At 41.7% G+C, this 27,408-nt stretch overlaps 1 protein-coding gene across 1 annotated transcript in view; it reads left to right on the top strand.

Annotated features, from left to right (window-relative positions):
- GLIS1 (GLIS family zinc finger 1) overlaps positions 1-27,408 on the top strand; it is a 195,415-nt gene that overhangs the window by 97,260 nt on the left and 70,747 nt on the right. The window contains exon 3 of the mRNA XM_032191805.1: positions 226-1,327. Coding sequence (XP_032047696.1) covers positions 226-1,327 — 1,102 coding nt within the window. The remainder of the gene's footprint in view (positions 1-225; positions 1,328-27,408) is intronic.

Here is a 27,408-nt window from a genome sequence, read left to right on the forward strand (position 1 = left end):
GCGTAACTCAGAGTGTAAAATTAATCCCATGTAAAATGATGCTGCCTATACAAGGGTTGTAGAGGAAACACCGCAGAATTTTTTGATGTAATTGCTGCTTTAGACAAGCAACATTCAGCAGAAAACAAGTGCTTCCATTCTTCGGGGCTTAACCAATGTTGTGTCTTGTACAAAAATGATAAATCCTGTGGTAGTTCGTGATGCTTAATGCAAACTACATTACAGGTCACCCAGGTTTCAAGACTCGGTAGATTCTGCTGCTCCATGCCTGAATGGAAGTCACCCAGCTCAGCACATTAAACAAGAATGCCCCGGTGATTATAAGGTTCTGTCTGAGGCTTCCACACATAGAAGGATTACAGAGGGGATGGAGCTGAGAGCCTCCGGTAGCCTGCATCCTGAAATAGACCTAATGAATAATAGCTTTACAAATTCACTTTCTTCCTACTTGTTTAATAATGAACACAGCTCCTCCCTGGGTCCGTTGTCACTTGGCACCCCTCAGCACTCGGCTAGGCTACAGACGAGCAACCTGAAGAAGAGATGCATCTCTGTTGTGCCGTCTTCAGCTGAAGGAATTGACATTACAGCTATCATCCGCACATCACAGACGTCACTGGTCACCTGTGTGAATGGACTGCGAACTAATTCAGCTGGCATTTCCTCTCATCCCGTGGAGATCAGTCATCACAGTGCTCAAAAATCCTCTCGGCCACAGTCTTGCTCTCAGCCTGGAAACCCTTGCAGTATTCCCTCCCCTCCAGCATGTCTTGTACCTATTTCCACTGAATGTGACAGAAGTGACTGTGAGCAGATACAAATGCAGCAAGTCGAGGAGAATGGAAGTCTCAGCCTTATGATGAATGGTAGTAGCATTCCTCATCAAAACACCTCCCACAGCACTCAGAAGGTGAGTTTCTTAAAACAAGAACCAGCTGACGATTATTCCTCCGCTGCTGATCTTTTCCGACATCATCAGGGGCTGCCTCCCCCTTACCACCTACACCAGCAGCTAAGCCAAACTCAAGGGACACTGCCTCACTTGCACGCCTCTATGTCTCCCAAATCCCTTCAGCCCAGCGAAGGGGACGAACAGGACCTCGGCAATGGCAAGCAGGTCTGTCGGTGGATTGACTGCAGTGCCACTTACGACCAACAAGACGAACTGGTCAGACACATAGAAAAGACGCACATTGACCAGCGGAAAGGAGAGGACTTCACTTGCTTTTGGGCAGGCTGTGTCCGCCGATACAAACCCTTCAATGCTCGTTACAAACTGCTGATTCATATGAGGGTTCACTCTGGAGAAAAACCAAACAAGTGCATGGTAAGTCTGGAATTTATTTGTTTGAATAGAAGCATACTACTCTGTTCTCTTGTTTGCTCTCTCTTCAGTCTTATTCCAATATAATTGTTGTGCTTTCCTGTAAGAGTCTGCAGCAGGCTGCAGGGGAACTGGAGAAAGCCTTAATATAGAAGGAAATGTTTGAGTAAGAAATACTGTAGTTCTTGGAAAAGGGATTCAGTTTCCTTATATGAGAGCTTAACTTTTAATACAGCGCTTTATTTTTTTTTTAATATTCATTAAAGCATTAATAAAGTGATGATCAAAGCACACAGCAGTCACTTAACGTAAAACAAGTCACTGAGCCTCGGGTGACATTTTTAATCAAGAAACATAAAACACATCTAATGAAATTCTTTTCATTCCTTCAGCTGAACAGTAAACCATAGAGTTGCGAGTGCAAAAGTTTCAGAAGGCAGTTCAGAAAAGAAAAAGAAACTTGTGAAAGATTTTAAACAGTTAAAAGAATAAAAGGAATATCTTCAATTACATTTTCAAAGGTTCTTAGGGGCTTTTTTAATTTGCAAAACAGAGCTTTAAAAATAAGTAAAAACCATTGTTCTCTTCTGATCAAGAAGATGTAAACAACATCAGTGTTCCAAAAAGAGGATCTTGGGAATAGCACCATCTCTGCATCTGCCCACCATGATGACAATATGGCTAAACTAAAATAAAAGTTAATGACTTCCATTAAGCTTTCCACATGTTTGCAACAACAATGATATAAGACCCTGACTGAAACAGATGAAGCAAAACAAGTTTGACATAAGCTTCCAAATTGGGCCATGAAATTTGGAAAGTCTTATTTGTAACACCCACATGCGCACGCGTGTGCGTGCATGCACATGCACATACGCGCACACACAAATGAGCCCAAACAAAAGGGATGATTATAGCAGCAGGTTGTTGTTCCTGATAGGCAGAATTTTTGACTGTGTGTCTATTTATTGTTATGATCAGAACATGGTATAATGGAAAATGTTCATAAGGAAGTTAGATCAAGACAAACTTTTCCATGGCAAGCTGTAGCTTTCTATGGAGGAAAAGGAAAGCATGTTTTTATAAAAAGCTTCCTTTTTTTTCATTTGTTTGAGGAAAAGCTTGCTGGCTTGCAATGGGTATGGCAGGGAGAAGGAAGAAAAAAGTTATTCAGGGTTTTACAGAGAAAAATTTTCTCTAGGTAGTCACCTGATGATATTCTTACTTCCATTACATAAATAAGCAATGTTACCTTAATATCCACACTGTTCAGTGGATATTCCCTGAAATAATACTGGAAACAATGAAGATTTTTAGACAACGCCATCATGTCCAAGATAAAATGGAAAGTTTCTAAGACTTACCTGTTTCTTTCATTTTGAGTGAAAGAACTGACTTGCTCATTTCCAGACGTAGCTCAACGCTGTTTTGTAAAAGTATAAAGGAATTTGAAGTTCCTGTAAATATCTTTTTTTTGGTCATAAATCATCCAAGGATAATGCAGCTTAGTTGCTTCTTTCTGAAGTCTAAGTAAGCAGTGAAAGTATGCCTATTTTATTTTAGCCTTCCTTTTCTTTGACTATTTTAACAGTCTCTGTAACAAGACTGGTCTTTTCCCTACTTTTATCTCACAGTTTTTAAAGGAAATATTTAAACATGAAACCTTGATTAGCTTTACTATAATGCTGAAAGAATCAGTAGACTCCATGTGTGCGGGAACTTTTGCCTTTTTTCTGCAAAATGCGTATTTGACAGGTATTGTATAGCAGATTTCTAATGTTACATTCCCATTCCTACAGGAAACTGGATAAACCAGAGACATTAAATCATGTAACATCTTAGCAAATGCTAAAGATTTCGCCTTTCAATTCTGTACATCTGCATTAAAGAAGTGGTTTTTGATAGTGTCTCAATACTTAACATTGTGAATAGGTTGCAAAAAATTTTGCATCTGCTGTTGCAGATAGCTTTCATGGCACATGTATGCAGCCTTGGCGTGTAAGCACATAAAGATGTTTTATTTCAGCAGATAGTGTATTGTTGTTCCCAAAGCCGGGATTGCCCCAATCAGAATTTGGTGCTTTACGTTGCAGAACTTGCAGTTAACTCTTCTATTCCCAGACCAACACCCTTCCGCTATCGGCAGATGTATCCGTGTATTAAATGTCACAATCTGGAATCCTCTACTGGAGTACAACTGGATCCAAGTGAGCATATGAAAAATACGTTGTCGTTGCAAATTTAGTTTCCTATCCTGGAAAGACCTTGATCTAGCAGGGGCAGGATCCAAAGCTGCAACATGGCTCCTTAAAGTTATTAATATCAAGTGGGGATTATTTGCCCAGTGAATTCCATTCCACTTTAAACAAGGGTTGCTGTGCAGAGTTTCTTTGTGCAGTGATGTCATGTCATTTTAAATGATGGCGTTTCTTTTGATGTGATAATAATTGTGCTGTTATTCCTGCAAATTAAGAAGGCAATTCATTCTGTGTCTATAGAGGTCTGAGATTTTGTTTCATTTTTGCTGTAGCCCTGTTAAAGTAACTTTACATCTCTTGGTATTTGTAGTGGAGATTTTCTTTCGCTGTTCACAATTACCCATTGTACTTTCTTTTTAAGCCCTCGATTTTGTTCCCATCTGTAAGATTACTGGCCGACTAGGTACTGAGCTGCTCAGGAGAAGCTAACAGCAAGCAGCACCCCACCATCATACATAAAAGTACTTTTCCATGTAAAATTATTAATTTCTTATGACAAGCTTTGCTACTATGTACCGTAATAGACAAAGGAATTTTGGAATTCAAGCTACTTGAGAACAGGAAATACATGAGACATTTTGATTGAAAAGTAAATGGTTCACTAAAACAGCAGTTAATCCTTTTATTATCTTTCCAACAGCAGTTTCCACAATACTTTCATGAGGTAAGCTTCCTTCAGTCCAACTGTAACACTCTCATCGTTACAGCTGGTTTAAATTTAGCTAGCCTGCTTCTTTCTTTACTACAGATAGTCGACAGGCAAGACAGTATCTGGTGTAGAGATGTGCTGATGTTTCAGGTCCATATTCTGCTTGCTGTGTTTCATTGCCAAAACGTGTACTATGAGTATACTGTTTTCATATTCTGTTAAATACTCTAATTTAGTGGTGCCTTCTTGTCATTGTGTCCCTCAGCTTGGTTTTTCCTTGGGCTCTGCAAGTAGTCTAGAGGAAACTACCTAATCTCTTTGCAATATCCTGTTATGTTTCATACTTAACTCATGTTATTTTAGTTTTATTAAATTTGGGGTTCATCTGCATTATAATCAAAAATATATCCAACAAAAATAATGATGCAATGCCTTTAAGACTTTAACTTCTGAAGATTAATTTCATGCTTTTTTAGATTTGATGTCCCAGACAATTGGAATTTTGATTGTCTGAGACAGCAAAAATTAGCAAGCTTAAATGGTTTTTATTTAAAAAAAAAATCTCATAGCTGCATCTTTTGCTGTCTTTTAGTTCTTCTAATACTTTGGTGGGTAGAACCCTGCTGATCTCTAAATATTACATCTTTGGTTTAAGCCTCTGCTTACAAATGTATATACAGAGCTGCTCATTTAGTTGTCTAGCACTGTTTGATTTGGAAAAATCCATGCTCGGCTTATCAGTTTATCCTCTTGTGCTTTTCTGTGGCTTCATAAGGAGTAGAAAATGAAGTTAGCATCGCTGCATGCATATGTGTTCAGGGAAACTATGTTGCAGGCTTTCACAGGCATGAGCAAAGGTATTATATTTACCTTTTTGTCATTTCTACATATGCAAACCTTGTTTATCGATATTGACTTTCATAATGTTCATGATATCCATCAAAAGAGCTGGGCGGTGATAACAGCCATTGTTAATGTTTCTAGTTCATGCATTTCAAAGAAACAAACGCCTCCTGTGTATGTTGTAGCCCTGCCTGTGGCATCGTGTTTCTGCCTGGGTAAGACTTGGAAGCAGAATCTTTTGTCCTTGTGTACCTGCGGTGTGTTCAGTTTGGGAACAGTCATAATGCAAGGATTTGGGTTCTGTCGTCGTGCACCCTGAAACTCAGCACTTGTGCTGTTTGTGGTCAGTTCTAACCTAAAGGTGAGGCTTTATAAGTCCTGTATTGAGACATAGAGCAGATAAGGAACTTGCCTACGGGCATCCTGAGGCAATTCCAGCATTCCAGCTCAGCTGTGTTCAGATCACTGCATCACACAAAGCGCTGGCAATTCGACCTATGAAACAGATTTTTGTATGGATTACATAAAAGATAGCAGTCCTGCTGTACTTCTCGTTATTTTTATTGTACCTGTATGACGCAGGTGGTTCAATGCGGCATAACCCTGTGACAACTCCCAGCTGAGCGCCAGGAGGCCCCGCGCGAGGCCTTTGTCGTCGTGGGCAGCAACCCGGCTGTGGTGCTTAAGGGCGAGAGGGGCCTGTGAGGCAGATTAGTGTTACTGCCACTGCTGCTAAGGAAACCCATGAGGAATCTCTGCTGTCAGTAGATAGCAAGGATTATGCTGCCTACGGTCAGTGGGGAGCGTGTGCCCAGCAGTGCACGCTGAGTAATGAGATCTCTGCAGGCTACATCTGCCGGTGAGCCCGAGCGAGTCCTGCGAGCGCAGGGGAACGGGCCTGCATGCCCAGGCTGACAGGAGATCCTTCACCTGAACAGGGAGCCAGAGCCGAGGGAATGCTGTGGAGGTCTGCAAAGTGTTTTCAGCTTTTGGTGTGGAGGGTGTCATGCGCTGATGCCAAAGGAGTGCTTTAAGAAAACAGTATTAGCCACACTTTCTTTCCTTTGAAGTCCTTAGGAAGCAGCCATTCTACCAAGGCTGGCTCGTTACAGATCTCTCTTTTTATGAGGTCCCTTTGGTGGCATTTCCCAACACTCAAGGAATTGCCCCATTAAAACCACTCTGTGATTAGAGGAGAAGTAGACAGCAATTCAGTGGTTTGGTGAAAACACAATGTTTATCTGTTTACGAAACCCACTAGAGACTGCCTGACAGTGGTGCAGATGGGTTCAGGCATGCCCCAGCACTGCGGGACAGGCAGGCAAATGGCTTTGGACTCCTCACTGCCTCAGTTCCCCACCAGCATCTGGTGAATTTGAACTCTTGGTGTCCACGGGAGAGCTCCAGACGGACAGATCTTGCAGAGCAAAAGCTCTGAGACTTTCCTCTGTGACTGGGGTTGTGCCTTGGTTCGCTGCAGCAGAACGGGAATGCAAACCTGGGGTTCTTGGTGCAGCCAGGAGCCACGGTGCAATAGTACAGCACGTTGCGGTGTCTGGGCCGCAGAGGGAGTAGCTCCAGTGATTCCCTGAGGGACTGTCAGCTTCCCAACATGGGGCATCCCTCCCCTGGGACTGCTGACCTTCAGGACGTGCTGTGAGGTGCAGCTGCTTTCTCAGGTTGAGAGCACTGGATGGGCTGAATGTATTTCCATCCGAGCAGGGCGGTTCTTTTTCTCTTCTTTCTCAACAGCTTGATATGGGTTAGGTCTCACCACATACTCTCGGGCCTTTTGTTTGCATAAATCTAAATAAATACAGAGGAAGTAAGTTGTGACTATTGCTGCCAGCACCCAGAAGGGTATTCAAGCTCAGTTGCATGCCTTAAAAATTTGACACAGGATATTGAAGAGAGCTGATAAATGGAGAATGGTAGGCTTCACATGGAAGCATTGGGCTTCCATGGAGGGGGCTTTTAAATACATACCGTTTTATCCACAGGAGCATTTATTTCCATAAAGTTTATTTGATTGATAAATTATTTAGTAATTGGGGACCTTGTTAAAACATAATCCTACTTTTTGAGTGCAGTTTTCCTTACATATTTATGCAGAGCTCGTCACTGTGTGTAGATACTACTGTTCATTCTTTTAAGAATCAAAGCGGGATAGTAACAGTAATATCACCACAACATAGTGAGTACTCACTCTGTGAACCTCACTGCCATAACATATAATGTAATTAATTACCACTATTGTGATTTCTCACAGTGCTGGATCCTTTCAGATAATAAAACTCAGTATCTACTTAAGCTATGGGGACAAGACGAAGCAGATAGTGGTTTAGGGAACAGCTAGACTTGTGGCACAAGCATGGATATTTCTTTCCATGTTCCCCACTAGAAATGTTACTAGATGTTCCAGGCCATTTTTTTCCAACCAGTAGCAGTATCATTGCAAAACAGAGTTTTGAGAAGAAAATCATTAGTGAATCTGGATCATATTCAGTTGGGAAAACAGAATGATTGGGGGACAGTGAACAGGGCTGGAGGATTTTGTTACTATTGGCATTTTCTAAACAGTGTACTAATTTAGAAATAATGATATTTTATTTTATTTTTTATTTTATCTTTTTTGACTTTTCAGAATGAAAAGTACTAAACAAAGAGGCTTTTCAAGGTTGTGTAAAAGCTCTCCCCATTTGATTTATTTAGAGTTTTTATTTTGTTAGAGCAGGCCCCAAGCAATTGTATCTCAGCTCATTCTGGACTGATTTCTCCTCCCTTCATTCTTCAGTGTTTTGATTTGGCTACTGAAAAAAATATATCTTTAACATAATCCCAACTGTGACATTATTTGAGTAGAGGTAAAATGAACCACTTTCCTCCAAAGCAGCAAATATTTGTCAGAATCCTAAATGCTCCGAGCTTTTGACAAACACCTGACAGTGGTCTGATAGTGATTATCTTAAAGGAAGGAAACATTTTTGTGTTGAAATGCTTCTACATAACTGTGCAGCTTGGCACCATTGTGGCACAGAGAAGTAATTTGATCAGAACTCCTCCGCATTGAGCTAAGTCATTTGTGTTCTTTGTCAAATATATAGGCTAAAGTATGCCCAGTTTAGAAACTTACAATTTATTAGTTGTGACCTATGATGTCTGGCTGCCAGACAGAATTCTAGGCATTGCTCCCAGGTCTTTTTGGAAGATTTTTCCTAAACTTCTTTCCCTTTCCTTTGCCCAGTTTGCACACAAAACTTACATCTCGATACCATGTTTTTATCCTTATCCCATTGCCCCACAAAACTCCATTAGTGATTTCTTTCTAGTGATTTTAAGACAGAATATTTCCAGCTCTACTGTGGCCTGGCTCTGGATGATAGTCCATATGTAGATTTATTCAAGCCCCAGTCTCAGCACAGACCTATAAACCTCTCACGGGGCATCACCTTTTGAAGATATCTTGCAAGCAGCCTCTTAACTGCCAATTCATTCCAGCTGCACCACAAGATCAATTTCTTTGCCATGCAGATCAATGAATTGTATCAAATAATCACATCTGAAGATGCAAAAAGGGAAAGGCTTTCCAGCCTGTAAGTGCTGGGTTTGCAATAACTCTTAAGGATTTGTGGAGCTCGCCATTTCCAGTGGAGCAACAGCGTGACAAGACTTCCTTCTCACTATGCATCCTGTCTGGGACTGAATCATCCATCAGTGTCACTACATGAATCTGCACGGTAGGAAAGAACAAGTGGTACACCCTTGGCTGGTCAGATGCATTCCCCATCTAGTCATTATTTTTTGCAGTGCAGTAAACATACTTGTGAACTACCTCCTTCCCGTGGGAACGTCTTAACACACCCCAAGAGTACCTCAAAGATGGGTCCAGCATCGTTTTGGCAGGGTGAGTTGTCTCCACAAGGTCTGGGAAAGTAGGTTGCATTGACTGATCTGTGGGCAGTCGGCAGTTATCTAATATCTGGGAGCAGTGACAGAGGATTTTTTTCCCCCTAAAATTTCATTTTTAAAAGATTTTGCATCTGAACGTTATTAGTCTTTCCACTTAGAAAGTGGAAAGCTTGAAAGTTCTAAAATTTTAAGCAGTCTTTGTGACTGTGTACTTGAGGTTAAGTGCTTGGCTTTATTTTATTTCTGTGTATGTGTTCTGTGGGGATTATTAAAAACGGCTTGGAATTGTTCTGAACTCTCAGTGATTTAGCCTTCCTGAACAACGATTAACCTCAAGAAAGAAAATAGCTTGAATCACCTGGCAGAGGGTTTGGTCAAATTAAAAAGCAGTAAAATTAAATATTGTTTAAAAACTGTGCCAACGATATACTCATTAACGTTTCTTATTAGGCCAATACATTTTAATACTCCATATTAGTGAAACATATGTCATTTAATAAAAATGTTAATCTGCATTTGCAGGCAGCACAAAGGCTGTATAGTGCAGTCCCAGGGGAGAAAGAGGAATTTAGTGCACATTAAAAATTTTATACAGTCATTTATGCAGTTGGATCTCAGTTCTAAATATGATGCATTTGTTTGTTACTTCAGGGCAAACCAGCAACACTTAGCTTTTAACAATCAGATGAGAAATAAAAAAAAAACATCATTCTGCAACATGGGGCAGTTATATTGGCATAGGCTTCACAACGGGCCAGATTCTGAAACCTTCCCTCACTTGTTTAACAAGTCGTCCAGTGGGCCTAGTAATAAATAATGTGTTATTTAAATTCAGTTTGTCAAAACTTGCCCTTCTGGTATTTGACAGTCCACAACGTGCAAGATTTTCAGAAGTGCGCCCTGCATTTGGGTAGCTGTATTGTGGAGGTCCCTACCTTGAATGGGGCATGTCTGAAGTTGAGGTTCTCCTCCTCTCAAAGCAGACAGCATATAACGGAGGTACTGAAATTTCGTGAGCACTCCTGGAGACGTTGACGTTAGATCTCCATTTCCACACGAGCACAACGAGGTTAGTCTCCCTGGAGCACAGTGAGTGTGAATAATCAGAGAGGTAGCGAGGCCAATAACGTAACACATCCATAATGCTGCTCTGCATCTCTGACAGTTCCTTCTGCTGTGAACCTCAAAGCTCTTGCAAGCTTCTGCCAGTGTACAGCATCTCCTGTGCGGAAAAGTGTTGCACCCAAATTCCAGATTCATTAAATTCAGGCAAATTACTCCGCTACCTTCTGTCCCTGTTTACACTGGTGTAATCATAAAGAAAGCCTGAATTTACATCAGGGTGTGCGAGCCCAGAATGGCTCAGCTACAAAGTGCCAATAGTCACACATTGAGTCCCTGGCAGAAAAGGCAGGAAAAAAGAACTGTTTCTTCCCAAAGTATTTTCTCTTCCACCTATTTCTTAGAGTTCCTGTGAGACTGCGCTCCTCTGTTGACCAAAAAGTCCCTTCCGCTTCAGAGCATTACTCACGTGAGTAAGGGTTTGCTAAACTGCGTTTTTCTTCAGCCATACAGTGGCTTTCAAAGAAATTGTTGCCCTTACGGAGTGTTCAGAGCCCCGTGTGCTGTCTCCAGGACACCTGTATTTTCTGTGTTCAGCAAGTGAAATTTTTACACTTACATCACAGACATTTGTCATTGCCCGACCTTTCTGTTCACATCCCTGGGCTGACTGTAGAATGAGGAATATGAGTTTTATTCCAAAGTCTGCTTTTGTTGTCTCTAGCAGCATTGTCCCTTGATCTCCTCCTTTTATTGCTATGTACAGATAACATATGTGTGAAGAGATCCTCACTCAGGTACGGTGTAGCTGCAGCGTTAAATAATTGATTTTGATCTTTCTTTTGAAACAGCATCCAAGGCATTTAAAAGTGGGAAATGGAAAAAGCATGTTCTCATAATCCAGCTCAGTAAAGTTTGCACAACTGCTCTTTGTTTCATCATCCCTACAATAAATCTTTCATTTTTGCCAATTGAGAATGCCTACTAAATCTGCAAATGATTACTTCCCTGAATTGTGTTGGGATTCTTGCAATACATTTTTCTTACATGGGTAATGATAAAATAAGAGTCCATCAAAAAATATTTTATTGCCTGGCAGAGAGCCTTTTATGAAATGGTTTTGATTCAGGGAGATTCTTCCAAGTGTTTCAGAGCCATTGCTTACAACTTGCCTTTAACCCTTGCGTGGAGGGCTGCCAGGCCCTGGGAATGGCAGCAGGAAGGTCGGTCCGGCAGCGGCAGGCAGGGCTCAGCGCCTGGGTATCAGTTTAACCTGCAGCCCTTGGCCCCAGGCTGTGAGCACGCCGATTCAACGTGTACTTGTACAGGGTATTGTGTTACTATTAGATTAGAGAGCTGATGAATGTCAGACAGGTGGGAACCTTGTAAAGCTAATCTGCTGTGTCCATGTTGATATGATTTCACTTGCTGTTTCAGCGAGAGAGTGAGGAAGATGGAGTATTAGAAAAACAGGAAAACACCAGGCGAAACTGGTAGGGCCTTCTGGGTCACTGAGCCCAGCCTCCGTGAGGCCAGGTATCATGTCACATTACAATAATCCGTTCAGTACACCCAGAGGCACAGATACCTTTCTGTCCCGGCCTTTGAGAAAGATGCAGTGTCGACACTTGGAAGCCAGGGTCTTTCAGAGTGGTGTGAAACAAACCCAGCCTTGTTTTTGCTGATTTCAAAATGGGTACAACTACATTTCTCTGCCTTTGTGCAGCAATGACCGGCTGCAGGAATTGCTTTGCTTTCCCTTATGAAGAGACACGGTCTCAGACCGGTTCCCTGTAGATCTCCAGCACAGTGTCTCCACAGAAAACAAGGCCCATGGGGGTGCTCCTGGAATGGCCCGAGTCCTGGTGCCTGCAAACACGTTCTGGGGTGCTGCAGGGAGAAGGGGTCTGGCAAGAGACCTACCTTGTGGTACTTGCTTGGACTGACAGAAAAACAGCAGTAGACCTGACTCAGTATGGGGTGTTCTCAGCAAAACCACATCTAATGCTTGACACGTTGCCCACTTGCCTCCACGAAATAAATTCTCTCCTCAGACATGACATGGGGAGAGCAGAAAAAAGCAGAATATGTGAAAATATGTAAAAGCATCACAGTTATTCCCAGACTTTCATCTTCCTGCACATCCTCAAACATTATGACATCTTTAATTGCATGGTTGGGGTGATCTCAGAGGTCACTGTTTACAACGCTTTGGTCTAACTAAACATTTTTAGCTTTTGTTTTGTCTTCAGGAGTGAAAAGATGACAGCAAACACACAGAAACCTGGCACATGCATCGGCTGCGCAGAGCACACCAGCTTAGTCAAAGTTTTTTAACCAGGTAGATGCTAAAAAATAGCACACTTTACACTAGTTTGGCAAACTTCTTCTTATATATATCTTACTTGAGGGCTGAAATGATAGGCCAAAGCTATCTCTGATGATGACTGACCATTTTTCTTTGGATTTTGAAAGGAGATGAACAGAAAGACTTTCAGGTGTGAAGAGACTGTGCTGAATTTAAATGGTGAGGAGTCAGAGGTTCACAGTGAACATGCCAGGAAAGGTGAGGTGAGGGATTCTGTATTATCTCTCCTTATAGGTGGATACTGAAAAGCAGCAAATTTAGACCTTTTAAAGGAAAGACATTTTAGCACTGGGCAAAGTAGAAGGGATCAGAGCAGAAGGAACCTTTGTGAAGCGTGGACATTCTTGAACTGTGGCTTGTGATATCCCTAACGTATTGATTGCTCTCACGCAACTTGTAGCTGGGCCACTGGAATGACAACACGTTTAAAACATGAATATTTGTCTCTGCATTACTTCATTTCTAGTGCTGTAAAAATACCATTCACATAATGGGGTAATGGCCTGCAAGTTCTCATGATTTCAAATGTTTTGGAGTTACAGGAGTACTGTTCCTTTATGGCAAGCATCCATCTCTCATTTTAACATCTTTGGCACTCGCCTAAAGGATGGGAAATTAAAAAATGATTAAGGGGACCAAGAGACAGTCTTTTAAGGAAAGATTAAAGGAATTAAACAAAGGCTGGGGAGCAGAGAACAAGGAAAGGGAGGGGTTGTTTAGATGAGAGCAGAGAATGTAAGAAGGGGAGATCAGGCATAACTGAGCAAAGGAAAATGTAATTCTAATCTTTCAGGCAAAGTTTCCTAATTATGAGATATATTTTAGACTGGAATAATTTTACAGTGAAAATAAAGGATACCCAATTGTGTGAAGAATATATGGTAGACCATCTGAATAAATGAAAAACTAATTGTAGAAAATAATCTTTAATGTAAACTATCTTCTTGCTGATTTCTGCCATTCTGTGAAAATTGATTTTGTCGTTAGGCATAAGAGAAGGACCTGCAATAACAGGCACAGGAATACATTTTTAGCCTTCAGGTGTCTGCACTCTAAAGATATTATTTGTGTATTCTGTCCTCCTAATGTTGTTGTAAGGTAGCTAGGGACAGGCAGCATGCACAGAGGTGGTGCTCAGCAGCCCATATGTTGTGTGTCCCACTGTCCTTCCAGGCAAGGCTGTCAGCCCATTTCACAAATGAATGCTTTCTTTGCACACTGGCAAGCATGGAATCAGGGATGACTGGTAGAGCAGTCACGTTGCCAAGAATGATACCTTCTGTTTTGCTATGCTCTTACCAGGTTTGACCTTTATAGAACAAAATGTTTCTTCTCACCATGAATGAAAGCCTTGCTATTCATTCTGGTGAATGCGATTGTACCACACGGACCATTGTGCCAAGAACGACTGTGCCATGATATATGGATATTTTATTTCTGTTGGAAAATTGGGCAAATAAGGGCTGTTGAGCACAGCACCTTCACCTGCAGATTCTTGCTTCAATTTCCTCAAAATTCAGGCAGTGAAATTCAAGTTTTGTTTCAAGCGTGATGCTTTGATGTGCATCGATCAGATCAGATCAGATTGGGCTGTGTTTTGTCTGGGAAAGGGTGCAGGGCACAGCTGCATTGTGGAGGTGAGAGATGAACAGGTACGGGCTCACAATCAGGTGACAGTAAGCCAAACCTGGGGAGAGAGAAGACAGCCAGCTCTTCCCTAGCCATCTCCTCTGCTGAATCTGTACCTGGGCCTGCATTTGCCAATTCTTTGGCAAATCTGAGCAGGATAAACATAGCAAAAAAAAACAAGATAGTGAAAAGCATGATAGTGCTGCCTCCCTCTTTTACATCTGGCATGGACTGAGATTTCTTGCAAAGGTTTTTGGTGGCTGATGAGGACGTGCAGAGCACATCAGCTCCCTGGTCTTAGCATTTGCCCCAGCTGTTCTGAATGAGTTGTTCCCCTGAGCAGGTGAAGGCACCTCCGTTAAGAATTGGTTTAATGCTTGTTGATCGCCAACAGACTGTTTGTGCATCACCAGGGGTGCAACTTAGAAGACAGATGAAGCTTGTTTTGAATATTTCATCTTGTCGAATACAGGCTCCGATACATATAAATTGTTTTAGGAAAGTCTGTGTTGAAACACATCTCTGAATGGCAAGAGAAAGAAGTGGGTATTGCAGTCATCCCAAATACTTTCAATTTCGATTGTTTATAGCAACGCTGACAGAAACTAACACTATACACAAAACTGGTTTTGAAACTGCCCTTTTTTCAGAGTTAATGACCCACAGGCTAATGGAAATTTGCCAGTTTTTACCAGCTGGGATCTGGCCTGATTTTGCTGGGAAAGAAAGGGGCACGGCAAAGAAACCATTCGGATTTCTGAAAGTCTGTGATGGCTGTCTTCTCTCATTATATAGCTTTTGTATTTTATTTTTATTTTTGGATATTGTGTTTATAATTGACCTGTACTTAATAAAAATGCCTGCTTTGCCCAAGGACAGCATACTCGGATCACCCAGGAATTCCCTTTGATAACTGTGTTTAGATCCACTTCTTTGAAAAACTAAACCTATTCCAGTCAATGTGAAAGGGCTTCTATTAAATCATGACTTTGAGGATCCGCTGACACAGGTCAGTTGCTCTAGCTCCATCTGGGAGAAGGTAGTTGCATGTATTTTATGATATGCTGCTCTGTTTATTGCACTCGGGCCTTTCTGAGGTATTACACTGGGACTTCTCACATGATAGGCATGGCTGATTTGGCTCACATGATTAACCTGGAAAGGGCAGACTCTGTACCTGAGTGCATTTGTTTGTAAAATCAACAAAAGAGAGGGAGCGAGCCATTTGTAACAATTAATAAATACAAAAAAAAAAAAAAATCCCTAAAGGCAAGGCTATACCATGCATTATGTTCAAGCAAGTATGGGATCATTAGTGTCATTCATAATAATTTGATTTACCCCCATAGCTTCAAAACAATGCATGGCTCGTAGCCTTGTGCATTGGAGTGCGTTAAGAACTGCATGGCAGCCCTACAGTTTTAGTAGGAAAAGACTTAGGTCTCACTATGCTGAAGGCTCTTTTGTTGTAAAACTTTACGAAGATAGATGTTACTTCAGTTCACAGTAAACAAACTGACTCTGGAGTTTTTGGTCTCAGTTTTCCAGAGACAAATTGTGAAAGCTTCTAATTGTAGCCTAAACAAAACCATATTTTTCATAAAAACATGGCAGCGTATCATTCTAAATCTACAGTGTTTTGCCCAGGAACCATTTCAAGTACAAAACTCCAGCATGCAAAATAGCCACCTTAGACAAAACAAACTATCAAACCTGTATATTAAATTGAGTTCTTTTGACTGCAATGTTGCACCAAAAATGTTGTCATTGTTTCAACTCTCTTTCCCTCCATGCACTCAAAGACACCAGTGTATACTTAAGAAAATGTTAAATATAGAATACTGGCAAATTTAGCTCAAATACAGTTACTGGTAAACAACTATAGCAGGGCTGCCTAATTTCCAGACCTGATTGCAGCCAATTTTAATTTAGATTATGAAAGATGAAGAACAGAAAGCCTTAAAAGACCAATTTCTGGTTCTTTGCTACATTTATGAGCGTACAGTGGCTTTACTCATGACCCAAGTCTGGTTCTGGTAAATTCTGATAAATGTTTCGTAATGTTATTATGGAAACAGACACATCGTTTAGCTATCAAACCGTTGGCCTTATTCAAGGGGAAGAGAGGTTGATCTGTCTCTAGACGTGCTGGAGCAGCTGCAGAGTGGTCACTGGGGCTCCCAGCTGGGACTGCAGCTCCTGCTGCATGGGCAGGCAGAAGGTGCTGCCCCCCCACCCTCCAGCAATCCCATTTTGCTCTGTCCCATCCGCTCTCAGGCATCAGAGGAGAGAGTCTCTCTGGGCAAGGCAGGGTCTCCATCCTTTGAGCACCTGCACAGAGCCTGCCCAGCTGCAAGCTCTAAGCCTCTGCCAGTTCCTAAAGGCAAATTTCAGCTGTGCTGAAAGCAAAACTCCCAGTGACCACAAACAAGCAGGAGCACAGCCAAGGCCTTTATGATACAAGCGTAATAATTGAGCCCCGATTCACAAGATACTGAGTGCTCCTGTTACAGAGGTAGATGACTTCCCCTGGGCCTTGCTGTGTTCCACACAGCTCCACTGTATGGCACCTCTGAATGCTGCTTTCCTGAAGCTCCTTGACATGTTTGAAAACATGGTGATTCAGTTTGGTGATTCAGTTTGGGAGGCTTTGAAGTTTTTAGCTCAGGTTTAGGGAAAATGTGCAACGTGAATCATCCAGGGACTTTGTTTTCTCAGTGAGTTCTCTGGTAATTGCACACTGCAGTAATGTTTGGGGCAAAACGATATAAGACATTGGAGCCTTTTGTTACTGCGAGTCATATCCTCCTGAAAGCCAAGTGTTTGTCAAATTAAGCAGACGGCTCATGCCTGGCTGTCTTTTGGGATTAAAAGCAGAGGGAGGACATGTCTTACTTGCATGTATCAGTACGCAATGCTAGAAGGAGAAAGGGAGACAACTCCTTTATTCTTTCTTACTCTGAAAAGCTGTCCCTGTGTTTAATGGTGGATGCAGAGTTTTGACTTTACCGCACAGTGCTTGAGTTTTTGGTCTTGGGGCGTCCAGGAAACAAAAATTAAGATGGAAATTATTGGGAAAAGGACAGGTCATTATTTGTAGGGGATTTGTGGTCATCTGCCAAGGTCAGTGGAGGGTTCAAATATCCTCCTTTTTTAACCTGTCCTCTGTAATGGCTGCTCCCTGGAGGGAGCTGGCTGAGAACAGGAGGAGACAGGTGAATTGCATCTGCATTTATAGAAACCTAGAGGTTTATCAGCTCCTGTGGCTGTGAAATACAGATTTGGCAATACCAGAGCCAGAGAGGACAGCACTGGCATTTGGCACAGGACAGGTGCTGAACGTGTTCAGGTTCAGGACAGAGGCTCCATTTCCCCTCCAGGAAGACAAAAAGTAGCTGTGTGGGAGTCATGTGGCTCAGCCGCAGTCCCCGCGTGTGTTTTGTTTGGATAGCAGCAGTGTCCTATGCAGTAGTTATTTTGGAGCTGGGCTTCCTGTGTTTGTTCCTGGCCTATTCATTAATAATAATGGAGTGTGAAAACCTAGCTCTGCTTTCAAGTTATCAAAATAAATTCAGACTTTCTGACCAGTTTTTGTCATAAGTGGGGTATCTGATCTGAGCTATTTAAATATTTGTTTGCGGCACTGCCTTCCTGCTGCTTTATTAAGCCTTCCAGAACGCTGGCTCCAACGAGGACGTGAGTTCACTTTGAAGGGAAGGGGTTTCTCATTCCCTTCGAAAGCTAATCACTACGTGTTTGGAAAGATAAATAGACAACACAGACAAAATATGAGCAACACATGTACAACCTAACAGCCTTGTAACAGGGAAAATAAGAAAATCAGAGGTTACATCATTTTATTGTAAGAATACAGTATTTTGTTTTCCAAACTGTTATTCAACAGTGGGATGAATCCTTGAGTCATCTTGTGTTTGAACTTCCAAAACGGCCTGTGGTTGTTCCATCGTTCCTCTCACACAATCCCCAAAGACACAAGAGTTAGAGGCAATGATTAATTTTTCTGCCTTAATGGCCTGATCCAGCATTTGCTGATGTTGAGAGAAACCTCCTGATGTACTTCAGCAGACTCTGGAGCAGGCCAGTGATTTTTCAAAATTATGCACAAGCAGCAAATGAGAAGCAAATCGGGAAAATCTGTCCAAGTGCTGTGGACCTGATTTAAGAAACTGCTGTATTCTGTTGTAAGACTATCTAGAAACCCCCAAATACACATACAAATACACAAACACATGGCTTATAATTCATTGTGATCACTTCCTACCTTTGATCTTTTGTTCTACTTGACTTGTGTGCATATGTGTGTATGTGAGAGTAAATAACCTAATCCTAATTGTCTGAAGATATACATACAGACATATAACAACATGTATTGCTTACATAATGCCACAAATGAGCATAGTGTTTGTGTGTAAATTATATTTATACATAAATTTCCTGCAGCGTATATGTAGAGCCAATATAAATAAATTCTTGTCACGGTAGTGGGTTTTATCTATATATTTGCCTTATAAACTAGCAGGTAATAATTTAATTCAAAAGGTCCTTCCAAAAATGCAATTAATGTCTTTTGTTATAGTTTCCCTGGGTTTAATAATCCTCTCTTCCAGATTTATATTGGTTTCTGGAAAGTAATGCTTATTAGAGTGTTTTTCCAAATTGGCCACAATAATCCACTGAAATCTGCCAGCTGAATCATTGCTATGCTTGTGAAATTGCCAGGATCGCCTGACAGTTATTACTGGGGCAGGAGGGGAGGGGGAAAGGGAATGAAAGTTTCATAATATGTCACTGTTACTGATACCTCCGCTATGGGTCTGAGATTTGGATTGAAATGTTTACTGAATTCTCTGTGAAAGGTGGAATGCGTGGTGGCAGATTGGCAGCAGGGCTCTGACAGGCAAAATTCAGTAATTTCATTAGGCAGTTGTACTACATTGTGGGTGTATTTTAAAGCATACGCATATATGTGTGTGTGTGTAGGTAGGTGTATATATAGGTATGTATGTGTGCATTTTGCCCCATGCATACCCTCCCCGCAGCCTGGTTGTTGCAGAAAGGGTATATACATGAACCAAGATCACGTTTTACATAAATCTCCCACCACAAGTGCCAAGTCACCACCTTAAATCATTCACCTGCTGCCAGGCATGTTAGCACCTTAACATGCTTCTTCTCTTCTGTATCCTGCCGGTGAACATGGGAGGCAGGTACTGAACAGCCGTGGTCCTAATACATTTCATTTTCTCCCATACTTCTGAGATCTGTAAGGAGCTGATTTTGCAGTGTCTGAAGTAATCTTTCACGTGAAGTGCTGCAGAACGGACCCTATCCCTGCTTTTGAGAAGGATTTACATCCCTAGCAGTTGCTGACAAAGGGATGCTGGATCCCACTGCCTCGCTGCAAAGGTATATAAAAGAATAGCAGGGCTATGGCCTGCCAGGGCTATGCCAGAGGGAGCAAGACAAAATGCCACCCCCTCAAGAGCCCTGGCACTACTGCCAGCACAGAGCCCACGTGGGGATGAACGCTGGAGGCTAGGATAAATACTGTCACCAACAGCCATCCCTGGTGAGACATTGCTCAGAGCAGCACCCACCCCCAGAGAGCATTTATGCACGGGATTTGTGTTTTAGAGCTGGAAATAGGCTTTTGTTTAAGTAATCTGACTAGGAGGCAGGACGGGTGGTGTAAGAAAGCTGCGGGACAGGCAGCTGGATGGGGCTGCGTAAGCATACGTGGACATGTCTGCGTGGAACAAATGGCATCTGTTGCGGTTGCAGGGCTGTCAGTGCCCTGCTCAGGTGCAGCAGATCCAAAATCTTCCTGATAAAAGGCCAATCTGGCTTGGATTTTTTTATTCGTGCTGTTGCAGCCACAGCAGTTCTATCCTGGAAGCGTTGCCTGTTTTCTCTGTACTGTGGGCTGAGATAGTTGGGTGCCCACTTCAGGACAGCCAGAAAAAATAACAGATTCTGAAATATTTTTCATTCCACAACATGTGGTCAAAGATGAGTTCTGTCTCAGCAGACGTTAATGTGCAAAATGAGGCTTTAAAGCAATAAACTTCCCCTAGGCTTTCCTCGTGATGCTGCTGAGTTTCCCCTAAGCACCAGGCAGGGCAAAAGGCACGATGCTCTGCAGGTATCCTTCTGGTTCAGCTGTCCCCTGGCATTGTGGCTGGGGTCAGCTCGGGGGCTGCACACTTTGTGGGAGCAGCCACACAAACAAGCTCCCCCTTTTAATGCATTTTCATCCGTCTGTGGCAAGCTGTAATGGCAGGCAACACGTGAGGAATCAGCAGTGCTGTTTACATTCGAACACCAAATACCGAAGTCAGTGCAAGCCAACTGGACGGCAGAAGCAGTCATCTTCAATTTTTATAGCCTTATAATTTGTAAGACAATTTTTATTACTCTGATTGGAACAGAGATGATGTTTGTAATGCCTGTTTATGCCATTTCAAACTTGAACATAAATCTCCTTTTTTAAGGGGATTTTGTGGTTTTCTTGGCTTTATGGATTTTTTTTTTATCCTTCTTTTATGCATTCTGCTAAATTAAACCAAAATAAACCCAAGGAAAAAAGTGATTCTTTAAAACTACTTTATTATTTTATCCCTTCTTTGGACAGGAATTTTCATCAGGAGGCAAGGGCAGAACATTCTATTCAGCCTTTGCCTGCTGATTTACGCGGCCGTCGTTGTAAAAGCCATTATGACGGCCAATAACTAGGAACAGGAACTGTAAGGAAAAGCTTTGTAATACAATGCCGCTCCCCTTTTTCACCAACAGCTTTGTTGGTGGTCCAGACATAATTCAAAAACGTGTTAGATGGTTCTCAGAGAGAAGCATGGAGCTTCTTTTGTTTTAGGAGGAGTCCAAGCCCAAGAGGGCATCCTGTAGTCTTCTGCCTTGGCTCTTAGGTGCAGTGACAAGAGAAAGTTGAAGATTAAGTAATGGGAGCTGTTATTCTTCCTGCCCAGCAGACCTTGGGTTCTGGTGGGATAGCTTAGAGGGGATGCTTCTAACCACAAACACTGGCAAAATCCTGTGGGATTCTGCCTTAATGTTAGGGATAATATTTAAGATTGAGAGTGTATACAGGGCAGTATGGACCTGCAGGTCTGAGCAAATGATAACTGAAACCACGGATATATTTATAGGAAACCATGGAGAGATTGACCAAATGTGTTCCTGCCAGCAGTATTGTTTGACATGTAGAAGTACTTCTAAAAGATAGCTAGTCTCTCCACCTGCATATCTGATGCTAAAATGTGAGTTTGTTATTGCAAGGGAGTAGGACTCAGTTGCCACTTGAAGTTGACAGCTCATTCAATAGATCTGTTCTGAGCATTGCTGTGACAGTAGGCCATGGTGGCATCAAAGAAAAAGCTTTTGCCAGCAGTTACTGGAGAGCAGCAAGTGAGATATGGCTCGTTTTTCCTATGAATATGTATAGAAAACGACTGTAGCAACACTGAGGTTGCAAATCCTAGCAAATCCTGACTTGTTAAAGTTTCCAAATGTAAGTGGTAGATGTTTTACCAGCATTACCAAAGTGTTTATATTTTAATTTTTTAAAATTCCCATTGCTTTCAGCTGTTCATTTCTATGGCAGTATGTTTATGGGCGCTATTTCCATATGGGTACTCGGAGCTGTTGGTTGTGCAAGGAAAAGTTGTTTGTTTTGCCCGTATAAGTGTGTGTGTATTGTACTTGTTCGGTGGTGGGTTTTGTTTTTGTTTTCATTTTGTTCTTACAGATTAAGATTTTTCCCATTGCAAAATGGATGTTGGCATACAGACATGACCACAAGTGAATTGCACTTGTTAAATGTTTAGATGAACAAATGACATTTGCAATTTAAAAAAAAAAATCTTCTCACATAGAAAACATAGGCAAAGATAATGTTTATGGAAAAAAAAAATCTTTTGCCCCTGGCTCCATCCTCTAAGTACCTCTGCCCTGGTCTCTGCGCTGCTTTGGTGCAAGTGAGATGAGAATCTAGCCCCTTTCATGACTGATCTCCTTTGATTGACTAGGCAATGCAAAAGACACATGCAGCATCAAGTTGTTTTAGCAACTAATATTTGACAATTTTAAAAAGTTTTCTTTAAGGCTGAGTTTTATGTAAAGCTGTTTACATTAAAGTGACATCCAATTAAAGTGTATCATGTAACCCACATCACAGTTCAGCACACATTTTCTGTTTTAGCTGACATATGGCCCCATTTATGAAAATAAAAATCATTATGTTTTGATGATATGTTCACATAATTTATGTGGAAAAGCAGGGGGGGAGAAGCAGAGAGAGGGAATGCTTTTACTGTGTAAAGCTATTATTTTCTGTGACTCATTAAATGTCTTTTAACCCATATGCACAGGCAAATCCCTCCTCCATCAATTCCTGCCTAGGCTTTTCTCTCCCCATTCTCCATGCTGGACAAAGGGACTTAATAGATTTAATGGGTAGAGACAGTTTGCACGGTATCATCTCGTGCCATAGGCATTTTTTACAGTAAAGGATTCGTTAGTATTATGAAGAGGAGATAAAATAGTTAACTTAAAAACAAATCTGAGGACAGCAGAACTAATTAAGCCCCGCTTTTCTTCGAGTGTCTCAAGGCTGTGTGCCCATGAAGATTCTCTGATGTCTAAGAAAAGATAACCTACTGAGGTCTTTCCTTCAGTTTTTTTCCCTACTCAGCTGCCAATTTCCATGAAAACTCGTAGGAACTTGACACCTTTGCAACCAGCAATCCTCTGTCAAATTTGCCTGGCATTTTCTCCATACACAGAAAAATCATTCTGGCTCACCTGGGTGTGTTTCTGGACAACTTAAAGTGGAAAGGGAAGTCGCTTTCATTTGGGTAACCAATTGATAAGGAAGATGATTTCTTTTACGAAGTGGCCATGAATCAGAGCTGTGTAATGTGTCAGCACAAACTTGGGTTTGTCAGGCTACCTACAGCCAAGGCTGGGGGTTTGGTGTTTTATCCACAGCATGACCCTCTTTGGAACTGACTCTGCAAAACAGAAGAAGCCTCAAAGCTGATCTTAATCCTCTTAAGGCAGTGTGATGACAAAGCATTATTTAAAACTATAGATTTGCATGTTTCTTGTTAAACAAATGAATTTAAACTCCCAGGCCTTATTTTGTTTTTGTAGCAGCACATCAGTGGAAGAAAAGGCTCTGCTAGCCAGCACATTCAGCATGTGCAGAGGAATCAGCCAGTGAGTGTGCAGTGAAACCAAGTTAATTCCTGGATTTCCCACATACGTTGGAAGGTAGACTTGTCTTTAGGATGGAAGCAACATGCCTACAGCAGAACATTTGTTTACCCACAGTTTGGGATTCTTAATCATTGTTTAAATGGTAGCTGTTGTTGCACATTGGAGTGCAAGACACTTTGAAGATAGCTGGATAGGATAAATCAATATGCCATCTTCTCCTTGCCAGGAGAAACTAGACTGTATACCTGCAAACTGTTTTTTTTTATTATTATTATTTTTTTTTATAGCATGAGACTGACAAACGGAACCTTTGGCCTGTACAATTTTGGTCAGTAGATATTTGGCCACTGTCATAGATAGGAGTTGAGTCATGTCCTCTGTGAATGGACTCTTTAACATACGCTACAAAAAGCTCCAAAGAGACATGACCCCAAATCAGTGAGGCAGACATTAAATTTGGACTGTCCCGTTTCTTACTATGTATGGCCATGAAACCTCACCAGCATTTCGTATTTGTTGGAGGAGGAACAGAGCCTTGTCAGTTGTACAATATTACACTGTAATCACCCTCCATTTTCTGCTTTCTAATGACTTTTTAGAGTCATCATTCTTGACATAAGTTAATGTAGAAAGGAAAACAAAAACTCACTTCCTCACTTGCCTCTAACAAAAAACTAATAAACTTACCATTTACCATCTAAAGTCCAGTGGGATCTAAACTGCTGATGATAATATTAAGTCCTGAGAAATGTAGAATTTCCAATAGAATCTGGCAACCTCTGGCAGAACCTCCTGTTTATAATGAAGTATGTGTATTATGTATAGTTGGATGGTGATCCTAATCAGGGTCCTGAGATCTGTGCACTCTGGTTTTGATCATTATTACTGAGATTAAATAGGCATAGAGCCAAGCTGTTGCAATGTAATAACCTAGGAGTTGAGCGGGAGGGAGCAGAGGGTGAGGGATTATTTATTGGTTGGATAAATGGGGTTAGCAGTTACTGGATGTAACAGGGCCTTATTTTCCTGAAGTCAATGACCATTAAAACAATGGGGCTTATGAATGAAGAATGCCTGTCAATTTAAAAAGCAGAAAATGTATCATGAGTGAAGGACACGGCCAAAATCAGGCCCTCTGACCTTGAAGTATTTTTCAATTTGCGGATTCCTAAAAAAATGGTTGAGTGTACTCTTGGATAGCAAATATATGTCCGCTGGTAATTGGCTTTTTGTAACGATGTTTTATAGCAGTCTTACAAGGAGTTAACCAAAACACTTCTCAGACCATGGATATGACCCCGCTGGTTTTTTTCTTTCTTAGCTGGCTGTAGGTTTGTGCATAGGAGTTATTCAGCAGTAGGCAAAAGAATTATTTTCCAGGTTTTAAGAATGCAGAAATCTATTACATATGCGTATAAGCTTCACTTTCACCGAGATCATTAAATACAAATAGAAATTCCCTCCTTAGTGCCGAATTGTGCTGTTTCCCATCAACTCATCACCTCAGAGAGGCATTCAGGTTCCCCGAGTAGGTAGAGTAAAGCTGGAATCGTGACGTCTGCTTCTGTTCTGTAATTTGATTCCTAGAGTTTTGGCAGTTTCCTTAAGGAAAATAATTTTACAGGGTTGGGGTTTTGGGCTTTTTTGTTTTGGTTTGGTTTAAATTAAAAAAGTCTGAAGCTTTCATCAGAGAAATTTCTGTATCCATCCAAAGGAGGAAAAAAGCCCTCAAAACTATCCCAAAAAATTGTTCTAATAAAAATTAAGGAACAGTTAGAAGGAACAGAGGTTAATCTTCTTAAGATTCTGGCTTACTCCGATGTAGATGTTAACAACAGCTAATGGGAATGTCATGTGTTACTTGGGGATAGTCTAAAACATGCACATACAACATGCACATGGGAAATCTAATAGTTGGCTTGAAATCACTCTTAGCAGACTGTTTCACTTTGTTTCAAAAGCAGAGTCAGTGGTCAGTGCTCCCAGGATATCCTGGCACAGAAGAGACACTCTCCTAAGTTCCCTGCAGGAGCGGTCCCTGCTAGTTCTCTGCTCTTTGGTTTGCCGGGTTGCTCACCGATTTCACCTCACCTGGTCTTGAAGCAGCTCTCGGTAATGTGATGGGAACCTAACTGCACTGCTGTGCTCAGTAAGAAAAGGAACACGCTCATCCTGACGTGGAAGGCCTTGTAATTTCTGTGCCACCAAAAATCCATTGAGAAGCCTCCAGTGTGTCAGGTGTCAGAGCTAAGGACAGAGAGGACGGACTTGGATTTGAAAACAAAGAATTTCCAGTTGTCTGAGATACACAGTCAGCTTGAGCCAAGAGGGAAATGGTGCCCAAAGATTTGATTTTTCAGAGGTGCCAAGTGCTCAGCACCTTTAAAAATGGACTACTAGTAAAGTTGTTTAAATATGGCTTTAGGTGAAGAAGTTGGCCTAGTTTCACTTGACATTAATGGTTCACTTCATTTGGAGTTAAACAGAAACATCAGGATTATCAGAATAGCAGGACAAAAAAAAAATAAAAATAAACTGCGGGTGGCTAAGCATGTTTTTAGCACAACAGGTTCTGCTCTCTGTTGAAAGGTGATTTGCCAGGTGTAGTAAATCTTTTCCTCTGCTGCTGGCTGAAATGAGAGCTTCTCAGCGAGCATTTCTGTTTGCCCATCTGATGCAAGGTGCCCACAGATTACCTTCCAATGAGGTTTGAACTGTGCTCACCTGTTTCTGTGGCTGGTCCTTCCTGGGTTTCTGGATGCTATGAAGCACACGTGTTGTGCTCAGCTTCATCAGAATTTGTTCCTGCTTGAAGTTTGTGAATTTTATAGAGGAGACAACAATTAAGAACTAAAGTTACTCAGAAGAGTTACCCCATCCTCCTGTCTGATGTATATGTCCACTTCTGTCTTTGTCCGCTTTTTCTTTTCTTTTACTAGTGATTTAGTCTAAGGTTTCTGTCACACCTGCCCTGTTAAAAGTCTCCAGTTGGCATTTTGCTCCACGTCTCAAAGGATTTGATTCCTGTTCCAGTACCCTTCCCAATTCTTCTGGTCGGTGGGGAATGTCTGCCAACCCGAAATGGAGGAAAATCTCCATAAGAGAGCTTTTCCCACACTGTAGTACTTCAGCCAGTCATTCTGGGAGAGACAAGGTGTTGTCATGGTGTCTTTGACTGTTAGGAGGATCCTAAAAGCCTGATTTTGAACATTAATGGCTTGAGCCTGAACAAAGTGGTCGAAACATCACAGAGAAACTCTTCTTTGGTGTCTCTGCCTGGCAGAGCAGTTTGATTTTTGTCTGTCACTCATCTCTGACCATCCTAGGTCTGTAGATTTTGGGTACGGTTGTGCTCAAAAAGCACAGAAGCTTGCAAGAAGGCTACAAGCCAGCTTCCACAGCCAATGTGCCTGGAGCACTGTGATTTTAATCATATAATTTGAGTTCCCTGCACTGCAAGAGTGAACCTGGCTTAACCCTGTGGTGGCTGGGGAAGATTGTGGTTGAACTTGTGACAGAAATCATTTTCAGGTTCTGCATTAACAAATAGGTACAAGCAAGGTGGAGTTTGCAGTGTTCTGCTCCCATGCAGACAAGTCTTTTTTGTCACAGGCATTCACAGTTGTGATTTGAGGTTAGTGAATTTATGGGAAAGGAATTAAGGGGGTCATAAAACAGGACTTAACCCATACTTACCCATCTGCAGCACTGCAAGCACATTGTTTCTGTTTTTTCTTCTGGAGGCAAGTTCTGTGAACTCACTTTAATAACCTGGCCAGGATAAAAGGTTAAATACATATAGCCTGCAGAGCTGCTGAACTCCAAGACTTTGGGGATTTGTTGAGCCTCGAATGGATCCATGCACTGTCTGAGACTCTCTTCAGCTCCAACTGGCTGTTAAGACACCAAAATTATTTGGTATCCTGGTGAAGCGTACCACAACCGTTCCCTGAAGAAGAAGAGGTGGACACATGCTGAACAGATTAAAAGGCTTGTCTGACAGTGACTCCTTGCTGAATGGTATATCAAAAAGCGAATACAGCTTTTAAATCCAGAACACATGGCCTCTGACTTGATGCTACGCAGGCTGACATTTGAACAGCATCACCAC

The sequence above is a fragment of the Aythya fuligula genome, chromosome 8 (assembly GCF_009819795.1).
Source record: "Aythya fuligula isolate bAytFul2 chromosome 8, bAytFul2.pri, whole genome shotgun sequence".
NCBI classification, from domain to species: domain Eukaryota; kingdom Metazoa; phylum Chordata; class Aves; order Anseriformes; family Anatidae; genus Aythya; species Aythya fuligula.